Source organism: Ostrinia furnacalis, unplaced genomic scaffold, assembly GCF_004193835.3.
Source record: "Ostrinia furnacalis isolate ACB-3 unplaced genomic scaffold, ASM419383v2 OfSCF2998, whole genome shotgun sequence".
NCBI lineage: Eukaryota > Metazoa > Arthropoda > Insecta > Lepidoptera > Crambidae > Ostrinia > Ostrinia furnacalis.
Window position 1 is genome coordinate 36,586 of NW_021133237.1, and position 23,484 is coordinate 60,069.

Genomic DNA, 23,484 nt, shown 5'->3' on the forward strand with positions numbered 1-23,484 from the left:
ATTTGTTTTGCAAATAAAAATGTGGTCGTTCGATTGTAATTGTTGAGATTATTCTTGTAAAGCATGGGAATTGAGGGCCGACTGATCGTTATATGAGTTAGTCAAGGATTTATATGCCTTAAGGCTATGTGTTTTACTATGATCTTTGGCATGTTATAGGTACCTGCAAGTCCTGCCACCAGCTAGCTCTAGATAAGTTATTATATAGTTGGTATCGGCTTTGTGTAAAGTTAGATAGATATACCTACGTCTCGTTTTCAGGCTCTATCTACCTGTGATAATGTATTTAATTACCTCTGGTATCTTTAAGTAGGCAGTCGTTGAAATAGTACATTAACTCTTTAAGTATGTGACATTACTTTGTATTTAGATGCTAACACATTCTATTCTCTTTGTTCACAGTGAGGCGTCATTAGATTTGGCTGGGGGCCCCAAAAGCAATTACACATTTCCGAAAGATTTCGTATTCGGCGTGTCCACGGCAGCTGTGCAAATCGAAGGCGCCTGGAATACAGACGGTATGTCAGCTTGCCAGTTGTTACCCTATTAATTAGCTGGCAATCTAGAGATATTATAATAATGTTTCGTTTCCTTCGTCACATTTGGTTGTCTAATTAATAAGCTCTTCCAGAGCCTATGACAAATAATTTCCTATGTTTGATGTTCACCACATTTTTCTGCAATCTCAGGAAAATCAGAAAGCATATGGGACCACTTAGTGCACACCAACAAGTCCTTCGTAAAAGATGGCAGCAACGCAGACGTCGCAGCAGATTCATACCACCTCTACAAAAGAGACGCCGAAATGGTCCACGAGCTAGGAGTTGATATCTACCGCTTCTCTATATCCTGGCCACGAATTTTGCCCACGGGTTTGACGAACGAAATCAACCCTCTCGGTCTTCAGTATTACAGCAATCTCATAGATGAGCTGCTCAAATATAAAATTACACCCATGGTCACTATTTACCACTGGGATCTGCCTCAGAAATTGCAAGATATTGGAGGATGGACTAATGCACACATTGTTGACTATTACACCGACTACGCCAATATTTTGTTCAAGAATTTCGGCAGTAGGGTAAAATACTGGGTCACGTTTAATGAGCCAATGCAGACTTGCTTGGAGGGTTACGGAGGCACCTACAGGGCTCCAGCTCTGAATCGTCATGGGATAGCGGAGTACTTGTGCACTCACAACCTGTTGAAGGCCCACGCAAGCGTCTTCCATCTTTTCAACGACACTTATCGTCCGCAATTTGGAGGTGACTAATTAAATAATTAAAACTGAAAGACGATTAGCATATGAATTGATGTGACCAGATAATGCTGTTAATAGTAGCTGTTGAATTTGTATTGAAATGTTTTAATCCTCATTTCAGGTGAAATTGGAATGTCTCTAGATTCAAATTGGGCTGAACCAAAAACCGATTCTCCTAGAGATAAAGAAGCTGCTGAATTGTATTTAAAAACCCATGTGAGTATAAGATATTAAAATAATCAAATAATAGGTACCTAGTTTGAATAATAATATTAGAACTACTTACCTAGTTTAGTATCTCAGAGTTAGGTTTAACTACGAGTACCTATTTCAGTTTTCTTTTCAGTACATTATCAGGAAAATACTTTATCTTTATTGTCTGCTAGACAGACATTGCTTTTCAGAATAGCATTGTTTTATGATACCGAAACAAACAATATACTCGTATTATTATCCTTTATATCTACNCTTCTTCTTCTTCTTTTTTTCGTGTCGACAACAAACCTACACAGTGTCAGCCCAAAAATCCTTTATATCTACGATTAAGACTTTTATCAAACAAATGTTTATACTATCTTTGAGTTTCTTGAGATTCAGTTTGTGAAAAAGATAAAAAACTATTTATATAATATTTTCCAGATGGGTTGGTACGCGCACCCTGTATATTCTGCCGAAGGCAACTACCCTCCTGAACTTATTAAGCTAGTCGATGAAAAAAGTCGCCAACAAAATTACACAAGGTCGCGTCTTCCTAAATTTTCTCCTGCAGAAGTGGAGTATATTCGTGGAACAGCAGACTTCTTTGGACTAAACCACTACACCACTTATTTACTCAGCATGGCTGACAAAGAAGTAGGTGCGGTGCCGTCACATGAAAATGACGTTGGCATCGTAAGAATTCAAGACCCAAATTGGCCTTCGATGTCTTCTTCAGCTTGGTTGAAGGTATATAATTTGACAATGAGTAGTTAGTACATGAGTCTAACCATATAATATGGTAGCCCTTAGACAGAAAAGTATTTTCGGACCGGAAGTCGTAGTGTAGGCAGATCGACACTATGTCTCGGTGGACGGACGATCTGTTGAAGGCCTCAGGAATTTCTTGGATGTCGCCAGGATCGGACGTTGTGAAAATCCTTGGAGTTTATCCAGCAGTGAACGTCTTTAGGTTGAAAACAATGGACATACTCTACTCGACTTTTCTATCGAAACGATTAGGAAAATAAAGATTTCCATTTGTTTTATTTTATTTAGTGCAATAAAGTACCTACTCTACAAAATATCCTAATGCAGTATATTTTCGCTTTCCAGGTTGTACCATTCGGCTTCCGTCGCCTTCTCAAATACATCACCAAAACTTACAATGGCGTGCCAATTATCGTCACTGAAAATGGCTACGCCGACTTCAGCGGCGTCGAGGACTCTGCCAGGGTTTCATACTACAACCACTACTTGAACGCACTCCTGCACGCCATACACGAAGACCGCAGCAATGTCCGAGGGTACTTTGCTTGGAGCTTGATGGACAACTTCGAGTGGGATGATGGATACGTGTAAGTTATTCATTACTTTTATACTAGATCGAGTTATTATGATTATTATATGACTAGGTGGCGGTTCTTTGTGTTCCATTCTTTTAAATAATTTTAGAATCAGTGTACTATAAATTATTTCAACATCTTTAAGAGAAGTAAAGGTATATTTGCTACGTGCTTTTCTTCACTAAGAAGACAAATGATGGCTATTTAGTTTTGTGAATGGTGCAACAGAATTGCTACTATGTATTTCTAAANAGTGCAAGAGAATTGCTGCTATGTATTTCTAAATATTCTAAAACTAAAGTCTCGATTACACAAAAAACTTTTAGCAACGAAGATATAAATTAAATAATCATTTGCTGCTTCACTAAGTTTCTTAATAGGCTGCCTAAAAAGGCGATACAGACCTTTGCATCTAATTTCACTATCTCAGCCAATTTATGCAAAATGTAAAGTAGAGCAACTTAATTCTTTGTTTTGATGTTTGTGTGACTTTGAATCGTCTAAATACCTACTTAGCTACTTTGTAGCAGTCAAGAATAAGTATTATTTCTTCGTGACAAGAGCGATAAAAATGTACTTGCCTTTATTTTTATTTTAACTACTTGTATAATTGCTAAAATTACTCAGGCTGGGTTGCACCATCTTACCACATCGATAAACGTAAAAATCTCTCAAACTTCATACAAAAAACACCAGTTATCGTCAAAGTTACGGTCAAAAAGTTATGTGGTGCGGTGCAACTCAGCATAAAACAAGTTTTTTATGAATTTGAAGTCTTGTTATTTCATGTGAACTTAATGGATCAGGGTAACAAAAACAAAGTCTATAGCAATAACAAAACAGCTGAATACAGTAAATTGTTATGCTCTATTAAAAAAATCACAATCAACAACCTTAAAACTGAAAATGTTGCACTTTTGCTTATTACTAAACTTGCTGTGCATTACAGTTTCAGATACTGTCTCTAAAATAAATACTAACACTAAGGCTGGGTTGCACCATGTAACTTTAATTTTGACAAACGTCAAAAATCTGTCAAAATCCTTACAAAATACACCGGTTATCGTTATAGTTACGGTCAAAGTTAGATGATGCAACTCAGCCTAAATAACGTGGAAATGTAATAAAAATCGTAGGAGTCAGTCAAACTTTCTATAATTTCACTCGTCATGTTTGTAAATGCATTTGCAGGTCCCGCTTCGGTCTCTACCTGGTTGACTTCAATAGTCCGAACAAGACGAGGACGGCGAAGCACTCAGCGAAGCTTTACTCGAGCGTGGTCTCCACACGCCGGCTGCCCGCGGACTACGACCCTGAGGACTTCACGGCCTTCTCGTCCGCCACTACTCTCACCCCGACCTTGCTTCCCCCTATCCTCCTATACACAATACTTTACTGATGCCCACGTGCACACAATACTTGTATATAAAACTGTACGTCTACTTATCATTAAAATTTAAGTAACAATATCGTAAGTTTTCAACTTGATCCCTTAAATTAAGATTAGCTTAAGACTTAAATAGTGAGAAGGAATTAGCGAACGAAAGGCTAGTACTCGACGGTGGTGAGTTTCTTGGCGTTGTCTCGTGCGACTTCGCGTTTGAGATGGGCCTGTATGCTCGCGAAGGACTTGCCCTTGGTCTCGGGCAGGACGGCCAGCATGAACACCAGCCCGAGCAGTGAGAATGTCGCGAAGCCCCAGAATACTGTGTAAATTTCGTATGCGTCTTTCACCACCTGGAATAGGAAAATGATACTTGTAAGAACTTTTAAAATACAGAGTACCCTAGACTTTACTGAAGAATAGAAATAAGAAATTGGGTCGCAACAATTATTATTTTAAAGTTTATAGGATGAAAGTCGTAGACCACACTGTGGTTCTGAACCAAGTTAGATGAAACATACCTAGATAAGTTTAGTTAGTACATATTTTAAAATCTTGGAAGTAATTCAGATGTGGAAAATAGATTGCTAGAATACATTTACGCAATGTGGTAGCTGATTAAAACTTTGGTCTCATGAATACGTAGTTTCAATATTTTTAAGCATTTAAGTTTTTTCAGACACTTGAAATGAGTTTTACTAAATAGTAAGAATGAATTATATCATACCTGGAAGAGTTTCTGAACAGCAAACATAGAAATTCCAGTGTAGATGTGCGCTATACAAGAAGCATACAGCTTGACATTCGTCGGGAACATTTCTCCGATGATGACGTAAGGCACGGTTGATAAGCCGATGGCGTAGCACACGATGTAGACCAGCAAAGCTGCTAGAGGCAGCCAGTGCAGGCTCGCGACCGATCCTTTGTTGGTGATGTCGAAGAAGAAATAGGTCCCGATGGTGCCGTTCATGAGGCCGACGCCAAGAGCGGACAGAAGCAAGAGTGGCTTTCTTCCAACGCGATCTACCAGTATAACTGATAGCACACACGTGGCCACCTGGACACAGCCCAATATAATAGACTCTTGGTATGGCTCTATTGGCGCTGCTACTGGTTCCGTGGTACCATTTGTCGTTGCAGTCAGAGGATCTTGGCCAGTAGTGCAGTTGAATATAACCTGAGCGTATGCCACTACCGCAGCGCTTCCGCACAGCTGCTGAATAGTGAATATTCCCAAACTTATCCACATGGCTTTTCTATTCGTGGCTTCTGTGATCAGGTCAGACCATGTGCCTTTGTTTTTCATGTCTTCTTGTACGTTTATTTCTATGTTCTTTAGTTCAGTCCTGATATCGCCCGACCGTAAATTTCTTAGGGATCTTTCAGCCCTTTCGCTGCGTTCAAACTTCAGGTAGTAGTAAGGCGACTCAGGTAGGAAGATGAAGGTGATGAGAAAAGAGATAGGCAGGGTCAAGTTGATGGCTGCTAAGGTGCGCATCGACACGAACGGTCCGATGCAGTATTGGGCAAGAATACCGACCTGGAAAAGAAGAAAAAAATTGTTTTAGAAAAAATCATAACAAACTTTATTTATAAGATGGAAATTAAAATTTATAAAATAGTTTAAACATGAATAAGATGCTCAGAAGAGGCAATGCTTATTAGTATTTACGAATAATCATTAGAAACATTTTAGCACGTGGAGATAACATTATATTCGACGCAAGATAATATTATGATAGAGGGGTCCTCTATCCACGTGCACGAGTAGGTAGCGCGTTTATTTATAAGCCATTTCTGAAAGGTACGTGCTCATGTGGCAGATTAATTAAATTATGCGATAGTTACGAGCTATCATCAATACACAATAATCTTAGTCGTAAATTCATTTGTGTTTTACGGTCCAACTTATCAATGTTCTTGATGCAAGTTAATTATTGTTGATAGAAAGCACTCATTAAATCAAAGAAGCAAACAGTGTTATTAGATGTTTGGTACATAAACAACTCCATTTGTGGAGCACGTTAGGTACTATTAAAAATCGTTTGGTACCTATTTCCTAATATCCTGAGTTGCTTAAAGCTCTCTCTACATTTCAATGTGAGATTGAAGGTAAGTTTAAAATTGTACGCAGTAATAATTAGGGCAATGAGTCACGTAGAACGTCGCTGGCAATTGAATCCGACCAATTAAACACGCAAGCGTAAAACAAACAATTATTTTGTTTAGTAAACAATTTTATCCTAGAAATGGGCCGCCTAACAGTTCTAGAAATAATGTTGTCTTGTCGACGGAATTCTAATGAAATCAACTGTGTGTGACATTGGCAATGTTATTTAAAAATACTTGTTTAAAAGAAGACTTTAGTTGTTTTGCTTAATTTAGGCTCACATAATGTTGTTGCAGAAATAATGTTTAATATGCATTTATGTAAATAATCTCTATCCGTTAGATAGTGTTTTTTATAGCAATTAGAATGTTCTACAAATTCACTACATTACAATTTCCGCATGTTATTTAATTTTTAACTCATAAAATAAAGAGGTTAATTTTTATGTAAATATTTTTAAATGGATACTCTCTGGAATTTCTGGTACGAATCCAAAAAATATTTCAAGGAGCTATGCTACTGACTTCAAATGTTTTAAGCTACTTTTTACTTCCATAATATAAGTATATTTCAAGTGGAATATCTTAATATTATGCTGTAGTAGTTTTATGAAACAAGACTACGCCCGACTTTATGTTTATTTTACAAACTAGCGGCCGCCCGCAACTTCGTACGCGTGGATCCCGTTTTACCCCCTTCATCTATCTTACGCGGTTTAGATTTTTTCATACAAATGTTTATTCCCGCTAACTCCCGTTCCCGTGGGAATTTTGCAATATCCTGTTGTAACTAAGCTTTAAGTGTATTAAGGTACCTACATGCCAAATTTCAAGCGTCTAACTTAAGCGGTTTAGATTTTTCATACAAAAGGATTTTCCCGCGAATTCCCGTTCCCGTGGGAATTTCGGGAATTCCTTGTTGTAACTAAGCTTTAAGTTTACTAAGGTACCTACATACCAAATTTCAAGCGTCTAACTTAAGCGGTTTAGATTTTTCATACAAAAGGATTTTCCCGCTAATTCCTGTTCACGTGGGAATTCCTAAGTATACTATAACCTGCCTAGGAGTATGGAGAATAATTGTACCAAGTTTCGTTAAAATCCGTCGAGTAGTTTTTGTTTCTATAAGGAACATACAGACGGACAGACAGAAAGACAACTGATTGCATTTTTGGCATCAGTATCGATCACTAATCACCCCCTGATAGTTATTTTGAAAATACATTTCATGTACAGAATTTGACCTCTCTACAGATTTATTTTAAGTATAGATAAGTTACCTACTAACTAATATAATCGTCTCATGGAGAGTAAACATACATAAATCTGGCTTAAACTTGCGAGGGATTAGTTAGACTCGTTATCTTAACCGGCGAGAAAGGGACAAAAGATGTTAATTAACCTGTGAACTGAGATTACAGTTGAATGGCGTTGATAATGTGGGTCTACAGGGTACATAGGTACTTAGCATAGTATCTATAGCTTCAGTGCACAGACTGTATAATGGTAAATATTTTACGATAGGTGTTCATATCGTTACTAACGCATTACCTATGTTCTAATATTAGAAATCAATTAGGTGTACAAGAGTATTCAATTTAATGTTTTATAGTTAACTAGCTGACCCGGCGAACTTCGTACCGCCTTAGCGTAGAGATTTTCTTAATATTTTTTTCCGTAAGAACCATCCTTGGACTTCCACAAACATTAAAAAAAAAGAATTATCGAAATCGGTTCAGCCGTTCACACGTGATGCCGTGACAACGCGAAACGGGTTTCATTTTTATATATATAAGATGCAATATTAAAACTTAGAGATAGAGACTCTACATTCGCTCAATTATAGTTCACGATGAGGCGGATTTACCTTACATGTCTTGTTTAGAATTCCTGGTAACCAATAATGTTTTGATAAAAACGGTTTACGTTAATCTGTTCTTCCATTAGACAATAATAAACGGAGTCAGTGTCATAGGGGTTTACGTAACAGAGATAACATTTAAATTGGACGTTTTTTTAGACTTGGTTCTGTAAGCAGACTGGACTACTTTGCTTAATGTATAATTAACTTTAGCTTCTTCAAGTCAAAGCGAAAATTTAATATTCCAAGCGAGAGTTCTTTACAGTTTTACGAAATCTTTTGAAGCGGGGCAAAAGTTTCATCGAGATACTCACTTTATTCATTAAGGTGATGAGAGTGGAAAGAGCGCCTCGCACTTCGTTCGTGGCGATTTCTCCTGTGTACATAGGGGCGACGGTGTACACGATGCCGTAGCCGAGGCCTGAGAACATCCTCGCGACGTAGAGGACGGCGACAGACTTGGCCACGATGACTAGTATCCAGCCGAGGATGAAGGGGATTGCGCCGAGGAGTAGCGTCGTTTTTCTTCCGAATCTGTCGGCGAAGTAGGCGGCTGGGACTGGCGTGAGCGCCGAGCAGAGGATCATGATGGAGACTATCCATGATCCCTCGTCGGCAGACGTGGGTATCGAGCTCTCGGTGGATTGGAGGTACGGTAGCGTGGGCGACGGCCAACCGTAGCAGGTACCCGCTGTCGCAGTGATGAGTGTTGCTGAAATGGAGAAATATTCTGATTGAGATTTTGTTTGTTACATTTTAGAAAGAAGATGTAACTATTAAGAAGGAGCGGTCAGAAATTTTGATGAGTAGGTAAGTAGGTACATAATAGAATTCTTAGACTGAGTTGCTCTACCTAACTTTGACCGTAACTATAACGTTAACCGGTGTATTTTGTAGTGTGTAGTGTAGTCAAAGTAAGATGGTGCAACTCAGCCTTAATTAGTCAAATTAATCTAGAGACGTGATGTTTTGCGAAAATCTAGTGACGTGCGTACGTATGCGTGAACTTGGAAATGTTATGCAAAAAGTGATTGATCGAGGTAAATGCTAATAGTAAAATGCTAACAGCTAATAAAAAAATAATGAATTACCTAGCTTGTTCTATGATTATGTCCGTTAGATATATGATAGGTGCATCGTTCTTTACCTTGTTTGATTAGCTTTATCTTAGTTAACTTGCGTACGAGGGGTAAACGCGACGCGAACTGTTTACTTACACAAGATAAAACGGATGACGCATTTGACTTCAATTGGCTAATCCTGTTCGTAATTGTGTTCTTAACTTGTTCAATTGGGGTATAAGTATAGATGATTAGCCTGTTATCAACTTACTCGTATTACTGATCATAAACTTTCTTAATGGTTAAAAATCCCGTTCGCCTTTTACACACTAACTCATTTTCGAGTGCTATGTGCATGACACTAAGTTATTTCTTGATATAAAAGTGTCATAATTTACAACTTTACCTCTAGATATTCGTCTTATAATGGGGATGCTTTTAGGAACATGCATTAGGAACATGTATTTTCAAGGATTCAAATGGATGTAGGCTTGTTGATTTGTGATGAATTTTACACTTGGCACTAGATCATATGATATAAATAAATAAATATTAATCTCTATCAACGCAACATGGAAAAATCCTATTAAATTGTTTATGAAATTTTATCTATATTTAAAAAGGGATTTCAGTAGGCGTGCACTGAAAATACGTTTGGATAATTATTTATCGATGCGTTCGATCCATATTATTTGTGAAGGGATTACTAGCGATATTTGTTTACAGTACAAAAGCGTCCTATCAATGGTACGCTAGAGGAACAAACAAGTTTGGGAGGGGCGGTATCGCTCGCCTTATCTACACTTATGGAAACTTCTGACCGCTCAAGATGTCTTCCAGAGACTTATACGTTCAATATATTGATAATTATTATCAACAAAACTCCGAAAATCATAAATTTTTATTATTAAATAAACGTCTCAGATATAAGACGTGCTATAGGTAAGTACCTTACGTTTTTTTTGCTTGGAAAATTCAATACACCCTCCCCATTTTAGCAACATAGGGATCTCTTTAGNCCCTTTAGGAGTCCAGTACTATGTTAGCTTAGCTTTTGTCTAGGTCTAATCCAGTTGCATTTTCTTTATCAAAATGCCAAAATAATTGTATGCATCAGAACGGCAGAATGTTCTAAAAGTTTCGCATATTTTAAGAATGACGTCCGCTAGACTTGCCTTTATCAGCAGAATGTTATTTAAAGCTGTTTATTTTAAATCGAATGTATTTATTTCTTTCTTATTTAGAACTTGTTTCTATTTGTTACTAGCTCTTATCTAATTATTTAAAAAAACATGTAATTGGTCTGTTTAAATGTGAGTATCATTTACATGATTAATCCGACCTATCTAATCAAATATCTAATCTATTTATGTACCTAATGTTATAAATGGTTTAAAAATTTTAGGCAAAATATTCCATTAATTGAGCTACTAATTGGCACATTAATTTTGATTTGCTTTATTCTTTTTGACGAATTTATCTGTATTGAACTTGATCTTTTAAAAATTATATTATCAGAAAGATAGTAGCAAATGTAGCAACAAATTAATTTTGGTCTAAAAATATCATGAATGGTTTCAATTTTAAGTTATTTACAGTTGGCTTTCATGTCCAATTAGGTATTACTTGATTTTATTATATGTCAATTAAAATTATAAATCATATAACATGCGGACTAATCAGTAAGTAACAAGTAAATATATTCAGTTAATATTTTGGGACATTCTGTTTACCTAATATTTGTGTAAAGTGTACCTACATATTTAATATTTTCCAAGTGCTATTTTTGAAATATAAATATTTAATCATTCGTTTTTCTACAAGTATTGATCAAACCAATTTTGCCAAAGAACACTCTTGAATCCCTTTAGCTTATCCTTAGGTAGCCCTACTCTGCCGTCTAAACAAAGAAACTGCATCTTTCGTTAGGACAGCAGTACTTAGGAAGCTTTAGGAATAGAGTTATGATCACTGCTTTATAAGGACCATTCCATTAGCTGATTATGACCACAATTTATTACATCGTATGGTGTTTACTTACACACTAGACATGACTGAGTAATTTTTGATTAACTTTATCTTTATTGCACCATACGAAGGTGAAGAGAAGGTGTATTTTATGCCATGCGGCACTCAGATGATAGATGCTTGCTAGTTATCTACCTTCTACTGATAGAGCTTTAAACAATTGCATTCATTCATATTATGTGTTAATTACACGTGCTTCCCATGCCTTGATTAAGAGTATAGTGACTCAGAGACTAAGGAAAAGAATACACTTCTTCAATTTACTTATTGGGAAACACAAGGAAGTGTGTTTGTCAAGATTATTCAATGGATAACTTGGCTTATTTCTACTAACATTAAGTATTTGATTCGCGCAGCATTCCGTATTTAGTTTAACATCATTTTGTTGCGTTTTGCGTCGTTACCAAAAACGTGACTCGAGTAAAACGTACAATTTAATATGGACATCGGAGCAGGTTTGCGATCGCACCGCCTGCCAGTTGGCACATTGTGTGCTCCGAGATTTATAGTTATAGACTATTAAGGAGACGCATTCGGTGAACTCGACTAATACCTCTTATGCAGGGACACAGAAAACTGACTGGTATTAACATTTGCTTTAGGTAATGTTAAGATAATGCTATAATTTGCTGCGGAAAATACTCCTTGTCGTATAAAACTCAAATGGTTTTAATATTCGTCGTGATCATCACTGTCCATCAGATGAAATGCAGACCAAGAACTTCTTCGTTGTTAACCACAACGAACGAAGTTTGTTAACAAAAAATGGTTGAAAATTAAAGGAAACAACAGTGCAAAAATAAAACGTCTTTTTTGAGTGCTTCGTATAATCTATCCTGAGCTATTTTTATTCAAGTAATGGATATTCAACTTCCGGTCACCTTTAAAACGTAAAAAAAAACTTTTCGACGTATTTTTACACTGTCAATGTACAGACATACGATATTATTGGCAAGTAGGTACCTAACACGCAAAGTTTTGCACGGCCATCTTGTATAAGAGGCTGTATACTAAAATTGATCGATGATCGTACATAAAATGAATCACCCATCGACACGAACCCGAAACTCGATACCGGCGAATCGGACGATTGTAAAGAGATGGCGCCGCATAACTTGTAATTTGTTATATTTTACACAATGTGCAATGTACGTAGGCTGTGTCTGACCTTTACAGTCGCTGTTCCGTATCCATTTAAGTATAAAAAACCTGTGATTGTTATTTAGAGCTACTAGAGCTAATCTATATCCTGGTCAAAGTACTTATGAGTAACTGAATACTTGGTATTGAGTTCATAAGTCATGTTTACTTCATGTAAATACGGTAATTTCGATGGGACTTTACTTTTTACATTAGTTACATTTCTTATCATTTTAATGATCAGCCTTCCATAGAATAAGCCGTTTAAGAAAGAATTAAATAAGGCGCACGATTGGGAAAGCCGACCCCGTGTAACGGCAGAAGAAGATGATCAGCGTCCAAGAAGCCTCGTACCTAATTCAAAGTTCATTCAACCTAAGCAAAACCTAGTAAAAGTCTGAACTCTAATTTAGAAAAATTTAATTTTCATAAAGACCAGAAGCAATTGAAGCTTATAGATACTGAAGACAAGGACATCCAAAAACCACTAGAGAAATGAAAGAGTGGAGGTTGAAAATTGAAAAAGCTGTGAAGATAGCTGGTCTAATGCAGAAAGTTTTGTAGGATTATTATTATTCAACTAGCATTTAAGAAACACCTCAACTCTACCTCTTACTAATTTGTATCCAGAATTACATACCTATCTACCTACTCGTATATTCGTACCTTCAAGTATTAATACTGCTGACAGTCAAATAATTACGAATCTCTCATTAGATTTAATTGATTGCAAGAATTTATGAGACAGTCATCTCGAGCCATTGAAGATAGCGATAACAATTGCGGTCACGGTAATTGATAAGTTTCCAAAATATAGAGGACTTGACCAAACACGATTTGGTAAGTCCTTATTCAGACTTATGTTCAAATAATTTCAACTCAGATTCTGGGGATATACCTGTGAAGATTCTTCTTCTTCTCAAATTAATAAAAACCAAAAGGTAAGTAAAAGTTCGCCCTCTACAAGAGTACAAAAGTTAGAATTGATATTCACTTCTACGTCAAAGAATAAAGTATTAGTTTGAGAAATTAGGAATTCATGCATTATGCTAAACAGTGTAAAAACCCGATCACTTTCAACTGAATTATTTAAGTTAATTAACGAATTAAGTAAACACGAAAAAATTAATAGAGGTAGAGAACAAAACACGAAAGTGATTTTGGAGGTATAAGGTAACCTAACCTAACAGTGTTTCGTTTGTGTTGGCCGTAGCATCCAAAAAGCAATTAATTATAATTTTTTGATAAACGTGTGGCTAATGTTCGTTTTTTCCACAATCTGGCGCCACGTGATCACGCTACGGCATTATTTATATACATGTTAGATGTGGTGGTGTGGGTGTGTTGCGATGCGTGTGTTGGTGACCCATCCACGAGGTCGGCGTCGGCAGAGCCGGCCGGCTGGTGACGCAAGCCGCCACCGCCTTGTGTGCTAAAGCTATGTCCACAATAACGAATTATTAGTTTACATTATTCAATGAGGGTAGGCTTCCAATACAACACTCACTGAATCCATCCTTGGCTTGCCTTGGAAGTTATCAGAAGATGATACTCATGGTTCTAGGACATGACCTCTCCTTTTTATCAAAGTCAAGTTTTAATAAGGTTTACGCGATGCAATGTACAGTCAACATCACATCAGGCTATATATTTTTGTTGCAAAATCGCATCTATTACGACTAAATAAGATGCCACAGTGTTTACGTCGACGTGCCGTCGTCTTTACATAAAACTATAGATGAACTTTTTTAATGAGCTTAAGAAAGTTTCTAATAGTGGAATAGTTACTTAGCATCTTATTTTCGTTTTAACATTTTCTCTCATCTCTTTTCATGTTTACGTTATTCTTAATAGCTTAAGTATTCTACAGAAGTCCTTTGGAAAGGAGAGCTAAACAAGTGAAGTTGGCGTTATCTTTTATTTACTTAACACGAATTTAAGGGGGTCAATTATTGTCTACATGACTTATTTTTACATTAAATATTTATTATTATGTTAGAACATTTAAAGGACATTTTTGATTTAATATTCTAGTTGCTCGTAAAACATTTCAATTTGTTCATATAAAGTGTTTAAATGTTAGGTAAAACATGATATTTACATTTTTAATCTTAATTGCCGAACTGCATGCGCAGTTAAAACTTATTTTTTTTTATTCCTTTAAAAAGATGAATTGTGGACGCACTATTATCAAATCTGACAATGGTCGTAATTATTTCGATTGTTTTATTCTTGCTCTGCGACATGTTTGAACTAATATGCGGCGTAGAAACTGGAACATGCCGCGCTATTTTAAAGTTCTTCGGAATCAATTGAACGGACAATTGCGACAATCAATGCAAATATATTTAATTTTAAATTGTATCAGCTGCAGAACGACGCCAGTTGTCTCCAAATTAAGTTCAATTTTAGCTTACAATAGCCAATATTAAAAATTTGTCGCAAACGAAAAGCAGCTGCGCCGATTGTCTAGGCGCAGACCACCGACAATTTATGCAACTTTGATATGTGTTTTTACCCGACTGCGCCAGAAGGAGGGTTATTGTGAAAGGGTTTAACTGTAGGATCTTCCAAAAAATCTTTCCATACATTTTACAGAGATCGGTCAAATTTTGGGAAAGTTTGATTTTATTGTCGCATCAAGTATCGTGATTGTATTTAGATTTAACTAGTACTTCTAGGTATGTGCATATTTAACAATAAATTCAACACGCAAAATGGCTCTAACTAGAACCCGTAACATGTAGATTAAATGTACTAATTACCTAGTATATTTGTAGTAATTATTTCGGATGAATTCGCAGTCTCAACTACTGTTATCGCAGAGCTACGCGCGCATATTTTCAACAACAAGACAGGATTCATGGAATCCACGTCATTATAATAATTATTGAGGTAAGTCAACAGCACATCAGACTATACATATTTGTTGCAAAATAGAACAAATTACCTCTACATAAGATACTACAGTGTTAAGGTTGATATGCCGTCGTCTGCTTTGAGCATAGGAAGTTCTCTTTTAGTTGAACAATGACGTTGCTCAACCTACGGACCTAGGCAATTAATTACTATAGTTAAGCGAACAAGCACGTGCAATTTAAATGCAATAAGTTTACATTAACAGTTGCATGCAGGTACTAAATGATGCCTAAAACTACGTAAATGTGTAAAATTTAAAAACAAAACATTTGAAAGGTAGGTGAAAAGTCTGTTCTCTTTTTTTTCTCAAACAAAAAGTTAAGATTTATTTAAAATTAAACTATTTTAAATTAAAAAGGTAACTAAGTCTTTAAGTTCCTGTATATTATGTAATTTACACCGTTACAAATTGTCACTTAGTAAGCAATAAATATTTTGATTTTGATTTTTGAAAAAACTTATTAAAGCAATTTAAATGCAATAGGTGTTTACATTAACAGCTGCATGCAAGTACTGAATGATGCCTAAAACTACGTAGGTATATGTGTAAAATTTAAAAACAAAGAAAGGTGAAAAGTTTGCTTTTTCTCTCAGACATAAAGTTAAGATTAATTTAAAATTAATCTTATAAATATGAGTAATTAATTCAGTTGTATTTCAAAATTCAAAAACATTGAAATATTGTGATTATTTTCATAAACAAATACATACTAAAATGATGCTTCATTAAGTATACTAGAACGAATTATGTAGGTATATCAGACTTATTGATTAAGATGACGATTATGGAAAAATAATTGGGTTATTGATCTTCGACGAAGTTGCTTGCGTTTTTTAGATAATTATTAATTAAATATAATATTCTTTTTTAGAAGACTACAAAATAATACACAATAATGCGTGTTTTAAGGCAGTTATTGATTAACGTGATGTCATTTTTTTGGTATTATGTTGACGACTTTTTTATAGGTTTATCAAATGATTTTAATTTATAACTTATTACGCGCTAAATATATAAAAATAATCTGATAAAAATGTCGCCAGTCTCATCGGTGTGTCCACCCATTTTATATTAATAAAATAGAAATTCATTGGAGAAAAAAGACCACAAACCCTCGTTAATTTAAGGTTTAAGATTGATTTAGATAAATTAATTCTCTTATCTAATATGTAAATCATAGACAAATCTATACACAATCTGAATTACTGGAAAACATGCGATTTGAAAGTGATAGCCTGATGAGAGATAATGTTTTACGATAATAAGCGTAATATTACAGATAAGTTCTAGATTATCGTGTATTCGCGAAATTACTACCAGGTAGAACACGTTTTCAACTGGATATTAAATTCTAAAGGGCGCTTTCAAATTAAGAAGCTACAGCGCTTATAGTGGCGCTACAATGGTACCACAGTCGCCTATATTTAATCAATCTTTGCAAATTAAATTGTTATTATATTTTCTTCGATAGAAACCATTTTTATAAAACGAATCAGGCGAAACATCACTAAAAATATTATAGCTCTACATTCTCGTGTCACGTCTTGTTTCTTTAGAAGATAATTAAATGCATTAAAAGTTTTAAAAATATATTGCCTCATAAACAAAAGTGGAATTCTGTGTATTGAAATATCAATAAAAGGTAATTCCCATTTTCTTGGATGATAAAATATGACCATATTTCAAGAAAAGATATGCGACTGTGTAACAATAGAGAATGACTTGAAAGATTGTGAAATAAAATTGAAATTGAAGTCCAACTGCCATGGAAAACTTTCTGAGCAATCGTAGGCTTAGTTTGTCCACTATCAAGGCGTGATAGCAAACAGTCACCGGTATCAGTAAGTATTTGTCGTCTTGCGTGAACTAGTTAGTCACTTTTTGTTTATGTTGTCACTCCGTCCGAGAAAATATTAGTTTATTTATAATGCACACGATGTTACCATGCATTTATGAGCATAAAAAGGCAATGATATATGTTTTTTATTTATAATCAAGCGTTGAATGTGACGGCCTTTTCAATTAACTTTGTCTCTTTAAATATCCGACCTATCTGAATCGTCGTTTTGATATTATATCAAACTGAACGGGAATTGATTTGACCTTCCATTCAAATGTTTTATAACGTACTTTTTATAAATTAATCAACAACCAAATATGAGGAAAAATGGCAACCAAAATATAGAGTCGGCATGGTACAAATATTCGCAACTTTGTTTGGCAGTGACTTGTTAAGTGAACGATCATCTGATTGAACATTTAGCTTAGCATATTAGTCATAATTTCGGAATGTTGTTTTTACCAATAAATATATGAGATTTCTCGTTTCCTGCGCAATAGACATACTGCATATCGGATACGGGTTTATAGCCTTGCTCCTTTCCACGAACGGACTCTTGAAGTGGAACGATTGCAGAGCTATTGTTTATAAACAGCGGCCGTCAGTACGCGGACAGGGACCAATCTTGGGATCATTAGATATTTTTTTATTGATGTAACAAACGCAGAGATTTCGGGACTAACGGAAGTAGAGCGGAAACGATAGAGTGAAATATTGATATGACGCATTAGATTAGTAGTGGCATACGAGTATATCTATGTTCAATACGGTATCAAAAACGCCGCGCCGATTAATAATGTTACCTTTTAGGAGTGATTTGCAATAAGTAATTCTATTGCGCAAGTACTGGTAGAGATAGCAGATAAGAAATTTAGAAAATACTTTTCTGAATGTTCTAATTAAGATTTCTAAAAATAGTTCTATAACCTCTATTTTTGCAACATTAAGTTTAGATGAATCAAAGTGATATCTTTTCTCTCGATAAATTCTCGAGTGGTTCGCGTATTGCGAGAACTCTCTCTCGCTACAGCGGCCGAGTCGCAGAAATCGCGACACAATTCTACTGTAAACTGCGATGTCATTGACATTTGCGTACTAGCACTCGATAATACAGAAGACGGCACATTAGACTACACATTTTTGATTCAAAATAACATCTATTACAAACTACATAAGATGTGTGTACTTTGATGTGCCGTCGTCTGTACATTTACGAGTAGAATCGGTAAGAAACAGAAAAAGATAACCTAGATTTTTTACTGTAATGACACGATTCCTAAAAAAAAGTAAAAATAATGTGGATTTCAGAGCTTTTTAAAAGCTTTTATTTAACTTTCAGTTTATGTCATGTCTCTAAGTTTGTTCGGGTGGAATCTCGCATGCTGAATTAGACCCATCTTCTGACACTATTTTTCTGACTGAACTAATATGATTGAATTTACACTCTTATATTATTAATGTGTTATGTAACTACAAGAAAGTACTTACCAGTAGCAAAGGAAATCGTAAAAGAAGTTATTGCTGCCATATATTTAAATTTCTTATTAATGGTGCCAATAAATGCATGTACATATATTACACATTCACATTACCAATAAAATAAATATGAAGTGACGTATACAGAGTAATTATTTTATTATTGAGATAATCACGCAATGTCCCCGTGCGTTGTTATCTTTCGAGTACAAAAAAAGTTTGACAGATTTTTTTATTTGCATCGTTAACATTATAATGGCTATATTTATATATTGTTGTTTCCTAGCTGACTGATTGAACCCATCATGTATTAATGTTTTATTGTTTTATCTTAGTTATTCATAAGATTTTTCTAGTAAACTTTGTTGACCACAACATAGACTTTAAACGTTATTGTTGGTATGCGTTTTAGAATGCCGCCATTCTGACTCTGAACTGTTCAATGGTATGCGGTAGTTTTTTGTCTTTATACCTGGACGGATTCCTCGTACAATTTGAGGTCCCATTGTTGGAAGATTTTTTGTCTAATCCCATGACGTAATACCATTGTAACGGTTTCCTATTAAAAGTATTCAGTAAGGAGTTATTGTTCGGCATTAAGTAGGCACTATTATTTGGGAGAGTTGAACGTCTTATTTGATTTAATTAATTGGGGTTTGGTTTAAAAATAATAAGTAGGTACATAGTATTAATATTACACACTGTTTTCGGAAATGTATAAATAAATATCAATAACGATGTAAACTAACCATGTTACTAACAAACAATGAAAGTAATTAGTCCAATTAATCATGATAGGTACATATTACCGAAGGTTATTGTAGTGATTATATTTTTGATGATTTGTAACAGCAATTAACAAAACAATACTTACTCGTGCACACACTTCATTAGAATATAAACAAATTAAACTCTTTCCTTATATAATAATTTATATAGATTGTCCTTGCAATAAGAGATCCTCGGGGAAATTTGACGAATGGTTTAATTATGAATAAAACGTGCTATCGGCAATTAGTAAGAATTATGTAATACTATTTCCATGTGTATGTGTAGTTTTCTGGGTGTATGTTAATGTCACATCGAATATTAGGTACTTTGTAGAGTTTGGTAAAGTACGTAAAAATAAATTCACTCATTTAGGCCAATTCACTAAGTTTAAAATAACTAAACATTTTTAAAATGTCATTGTATTATTTGTATTTCTGCCGTCTTTCTCTTTTAAACTTTATTTACCTTTAATTTTATTTAAGAATGGCTTTGCAAGTGGCATTTTTAAGTTGCTCTATGTTTTTGAAGAATCTTACACAAAAAATACATTCGAGATTTTTAAAGTGTGAATTTGAGGAATAATGATATCGTTTTTTCATTGTTCATTATTATCATTGGTGCAGTCTAGAGGACAGTAAAATTTCAAGTAGGTAATAAACATTTTTCACATTTAACTTTAGATTAAAAGAACCTACCTATATGAAAGTCTCAGAAGCCAAATAAATAACCCGGCTTCACACGTTGGTCAAACCAACTGACTTGTTTGACAACACTTTCACGTTTTTACGTGGAATACCGAATAGATAATGAATTAAAGATGTTAAATGTGTCACATTGAGTTAACATCACAGTTAACATGCATGTTAGTTCGAAGGAAACGTGCGTGTTATCTCATTACTATAAAAGTTTGAAGTTAATATCAAAGTTTACTGGTTTTGAATGTTACAATAAACAAGAATGATAACCTATTTCAACCTTCCTTCTTGAATAGGTGTGGAATTTACGCACTAACGGACTCTTTCATTTCCTCTACATACATACAACTACTACCCCGCGTAATTCTGTGCTAATAGAGTCAGAAATTAAAAACGTGACTTTAAACGGAAATGCTTCATGTATTAATTTTCAATTCCAATTAAAAACTTTGAACCGTAATATAATCACGTCGTATCATTGTAAGCATCAAGAATGCGTACCGCAACAAAATACGCGGGAAAATTGTAGCGATCAAAACGATAGAGCACTGACAGGAAATATGGCGCAATTTGTAGTTTTGGTTTACAGTAAACAAATATGAAAGTTGACTTTTGAAACGCATGTTTTGGCAAGCGTCGCTGAGCATGGGCAATTAGGAGTTTGAACCTTTAAAAATATAAAAGTCACCGTAACACTAATATATCATTAAAGTCGTTGTTCCACTAGCACCTCACTCAAAAACAAAAATTAACATTTCAACAACACTTTTTGTAACATTGGTATATGTAATAGGTATAGGATTTTCACGCTATATGGGTATGCATAATAGAACAGGTAGATGGAGTGAATAATGTGCCATGAAAAAGCGTAACACATACTACCGTACTTGAATAGGAATATACTTGACAATGGCATGCAATGTATTTTGGATAAAATCAAGCAAGATAATGAAAAACATTGCAAAAAATATATGGGAAATAATACGATAATAATGACTTAATGACACGTCGACACATGGTCGGCAACATGCAGTACAGATAGGTTAGGATATTAACTTACCACATAGTGCGGTTCCATATTCCTTCCAATGTGAACGAGTTTTGGCAGTCATTTCAATTGTATTTTTAATTTTTGGACTAACTTGCGATTACTGGGAGTTTTGGAATGAGATTATCTTGAGCACTGATTTGTTATTGAAAAAAAAACTAAATAAAATTTAAACCCATCTTAAATGGTTATAAATAATAACGATATATACTATAACTAGCTAAATATCACAATATACTGTATTCGATCTAAATAATAAATTGTTTTTTTAAACGAAACGTTATAACCGATTAGGCTTCATTTTGGAAGGTTTATGTGTTGTTGGCTTGCTGGTTCATAGCGAGAAGTACTCGTGCAGTGTCGTGGTAGCGCGACGGCGACGGGTGAGCAACTGAACGACGCGACCGAACTGAGGCGAACGAACTAACCGCAGCGCTCCAAGTGGGACGGAATGAGGCAAATCGGCGCGGGCGCACGCTTTTGCTGGTCGTTTATCGGGCGGCGGGTAGCTCTTGTTGAGATAAGGAGAAGGTCGATAACGCGGGAGCGAGCGGCTCTTCGCCCGCCTCGCCCGCGCCTCTCCCTCGCGCTGCACCAGCCCTGACTCGTATCTCCCGAGACAATTATTTTTAGACCGAATACTCCAAAAATACTACTGACAATCGTTACAACTGACACATCACGAGACTAACGTACACGAATGCCGTGTTGATGTTGGATTTGTGCCTCATGTCCCAGTACATAAAGCCGCAAATTAACGGACTCGTTTCGCTTTGCACATGCATGATACGTGCGGAAACTGAGTTCTCACCTTTGATTGGAGTTTGTCCTTTTATAAGTTGTTCCGTATTTTTTACATCATTTGGTACGTAGCGAGTAAGTTCCGATACAAAGGTTGATAGAGTTTTAAAATTGACCGTTGTTACGGCGATGTCTTATCGGTTACCTAATGTAGAGTTCTTACACGGTGACTTTTTCGAGAAGTATTTTTAGTGAAGGTATGCTAGTAGATGCCATACCTATCTGATGTAGAGACTTTGAAAAATGTTATTTTCAAGAGTCAAAATTATAGTCACTTTTAATAGATATTTGTTTTCATACCTAGTAAAAAAATATATATTATTTAATTTTTGTTAAATCCAAGAATATTCAGAAATGCTTTTCCCTAAATAAGTTCGTTGATTTTAATTATGATATTTTCATAAAAAATAAAGTTACAATGTGATGAATTTCAGTGAAAGCTCCAGTTTTACAGAAGCTTTAACATAAAATGAATATTTTAGGTAAACAGGCTTTACTGAGGTGAAAATTAGGTCATAATATGCGGACTTTGTCTCGCATGTATTTATAAATAAGCTTGATAAGCTCTATAAACAAACTAAGATGCTATTTTTGGATGTGGCAATTCTTCATATAGCTTCGCAACATGGCTTTTGGCAAGTATCAGACACTGTAATTATTATTACTCGTACTGATGTTTACTTGTGTGTTTACAAAGTGAATCTCCTCGTAATTAAACTAATAATCAAAAGAAGAACGGTCATCTGTGACCCAGGCCCGACAGAAACGAGACATACCTCAGTTTTTTTGTCATGTCTTAATTAGTTAAATTATATATTTTTTATATTCGAAATCTATGTATAACACCAAAATATTACCTTTTGTTTTTGCTCAGGCGTTATACAAAAACTAATACAAAATGCCTATTTANTTTTCTCTTTGTAATTAATTAAACACTATCTACTTATGTCAATTTATAATTTAACTGTAGAAATCATAAGGATTTTGAAATTGATATGTTTATTGACATAATTTGTTCGAGACATATTTAAAATGAAGTGCCTATTCACGTAGGTGTACAATAACAACATCACTTCCGAGTGATTGAAATCTTTATTTTTCATTGAACTCTTCTTCAAGGTGTGCGAGTTGGCTTCTTTCCATTAATTATATACGAAATTGGTGCAAAGGTTGTTGCAAAATGCTTTCGAGGTTTGCGAGTGATATTTTTCTTCTAATCGCTAGAGCTCACGAAATTAAAAGTTCTATGTGAGAAAATTCTTTCTTACAGGTTGTAAAAATTAACTTTCACAGAAGTTCCTTCGTGTCTGAAAGTTAATTGCAATTAGTAAGGACGGCTTTAAATGGCCGAAGGCCAAAGAATTGGGGACTTTAATTCTTGAAAGGAATTCGTAGACTGTGACACTTGTAGGTGTCAATCAAGGCTATGAAAGAGCTGTGTACAACTCCGGGTTTGCTTGCACAAGTCAGGGGGCGCGGCGTTTGGTAGGTATACAATACATATACACGCGATTTAACGTGCTCTAATTCGTAATCCTCTGACGTACG

At 35.2% G+C, this 23,484-nt stretch overlaps 2 protein-coding genes across 2 annotated transcripts; one reads left to right on the top strand and one right to left on the bottom strand.

Annotated features, from left to right (window-relative positions):
* Nucleotides 1-332: 332 nt before the first annotated feature.
* On the top strand, nucleotides 333-4,259 carry LOC114356914 (myrosinase 1). The gene is made up of 6 exons (XM_028310303.1): nucleotides 333-518; nucleotides 690-1,265; nucleotides 1,383-1,477; nucleotides 1,901-2,206; nucleotides 2,573-2,814; nucleotides 3,994-4,259. The coding sequence occupies exons 1-6, from the start codon at nucleotides 371-373 to the stop codon at nucleotides 4,199-4,201; spliced, it is 1,575 nt and encodes a 524-aa protein (XP_028166104.1). The 5' UTR covers nucleotides 333-370; the 3' UTR covers nucleotides 4,202-4,259.
* Nucleotides 3,940-21,596, bottom strand: LOC114356915 (facilitated trehalose transporter Tret1). Its single transcript, XM_028310304.1, has 4 exons — nucleotides 21,148-21,596; nucleotides 8,471-8,868; nucleotides 4,914-5,726; nucleotides 3,940-4,539 (listed from the first exon to the last, which is right to left on the bottom strand). The coding sequence occupies exons 1-4, from the start codon at nucleotides 21,197-21,199 to the stop codon at nucleotides 4,351-4,353; spliced, it is 1,452 nt and encodes a 483-aa protein (XP_028166105.1). The 5' UTR covers nucleotides 21,200-21,596; the 3' UTR covers nucleotides 3,940-4,350.
* Between the last annotated feature and the right edge of the window lie 1,888 nt (nucleotides 21,597-23,484).

What these genes read in the sequence shown, in the direction of transcription:
- LOC114356914 (XM_028310303.1), top strand. Translation starts at nt 371, where the DNA reads ATGCTAACACATTCTATTCTCTTTGTTCACAGTGAGGCGTCATTAGAT. An exon ending in TTATCGTCCGCAATTTGGAG is followed by an intron (nt 1,266 to 1,382) that starts GTGACTAATTAA and finishes TCCTCATTTCAG; the next exon opens with GTGAAATTGGAATGTCTCTA. An exon ending in CTTCTTCAGCTTGGTTGAAG is followed by an intron (nt 2,207 to 2,572) that starts GTATATAATTTG and finishes TTCGCTTTCCAG; the next exon opens with GTTGTACCATTCGGCTTCCG.
- LOC114356915 (XM_028310304.1), bottom strand. Translation starts at nt 21,199, where the DNA reads ATGACTGCCAAAACTCGTTCACATTGGAAGGAATATGGAACCGCACTA. An exon ending in ATATGGAACCGCACTATGTG is followed by an intron (nt 8,869 to 21,147) that starts GTAAGTTAATAT and finishes TCTCCATTTCAG; the next exon opens with CAACACTCATCACTGCGACA. An exon ending in TCATCACCTTAATGAATAAA is followed by an intron (nt 5,727 to 8,470) that starts GTGAGTATCTCG and finishes CTTCTTTTCCAG; the next exon opens with GTCGGTATTCTTGCCCAATA.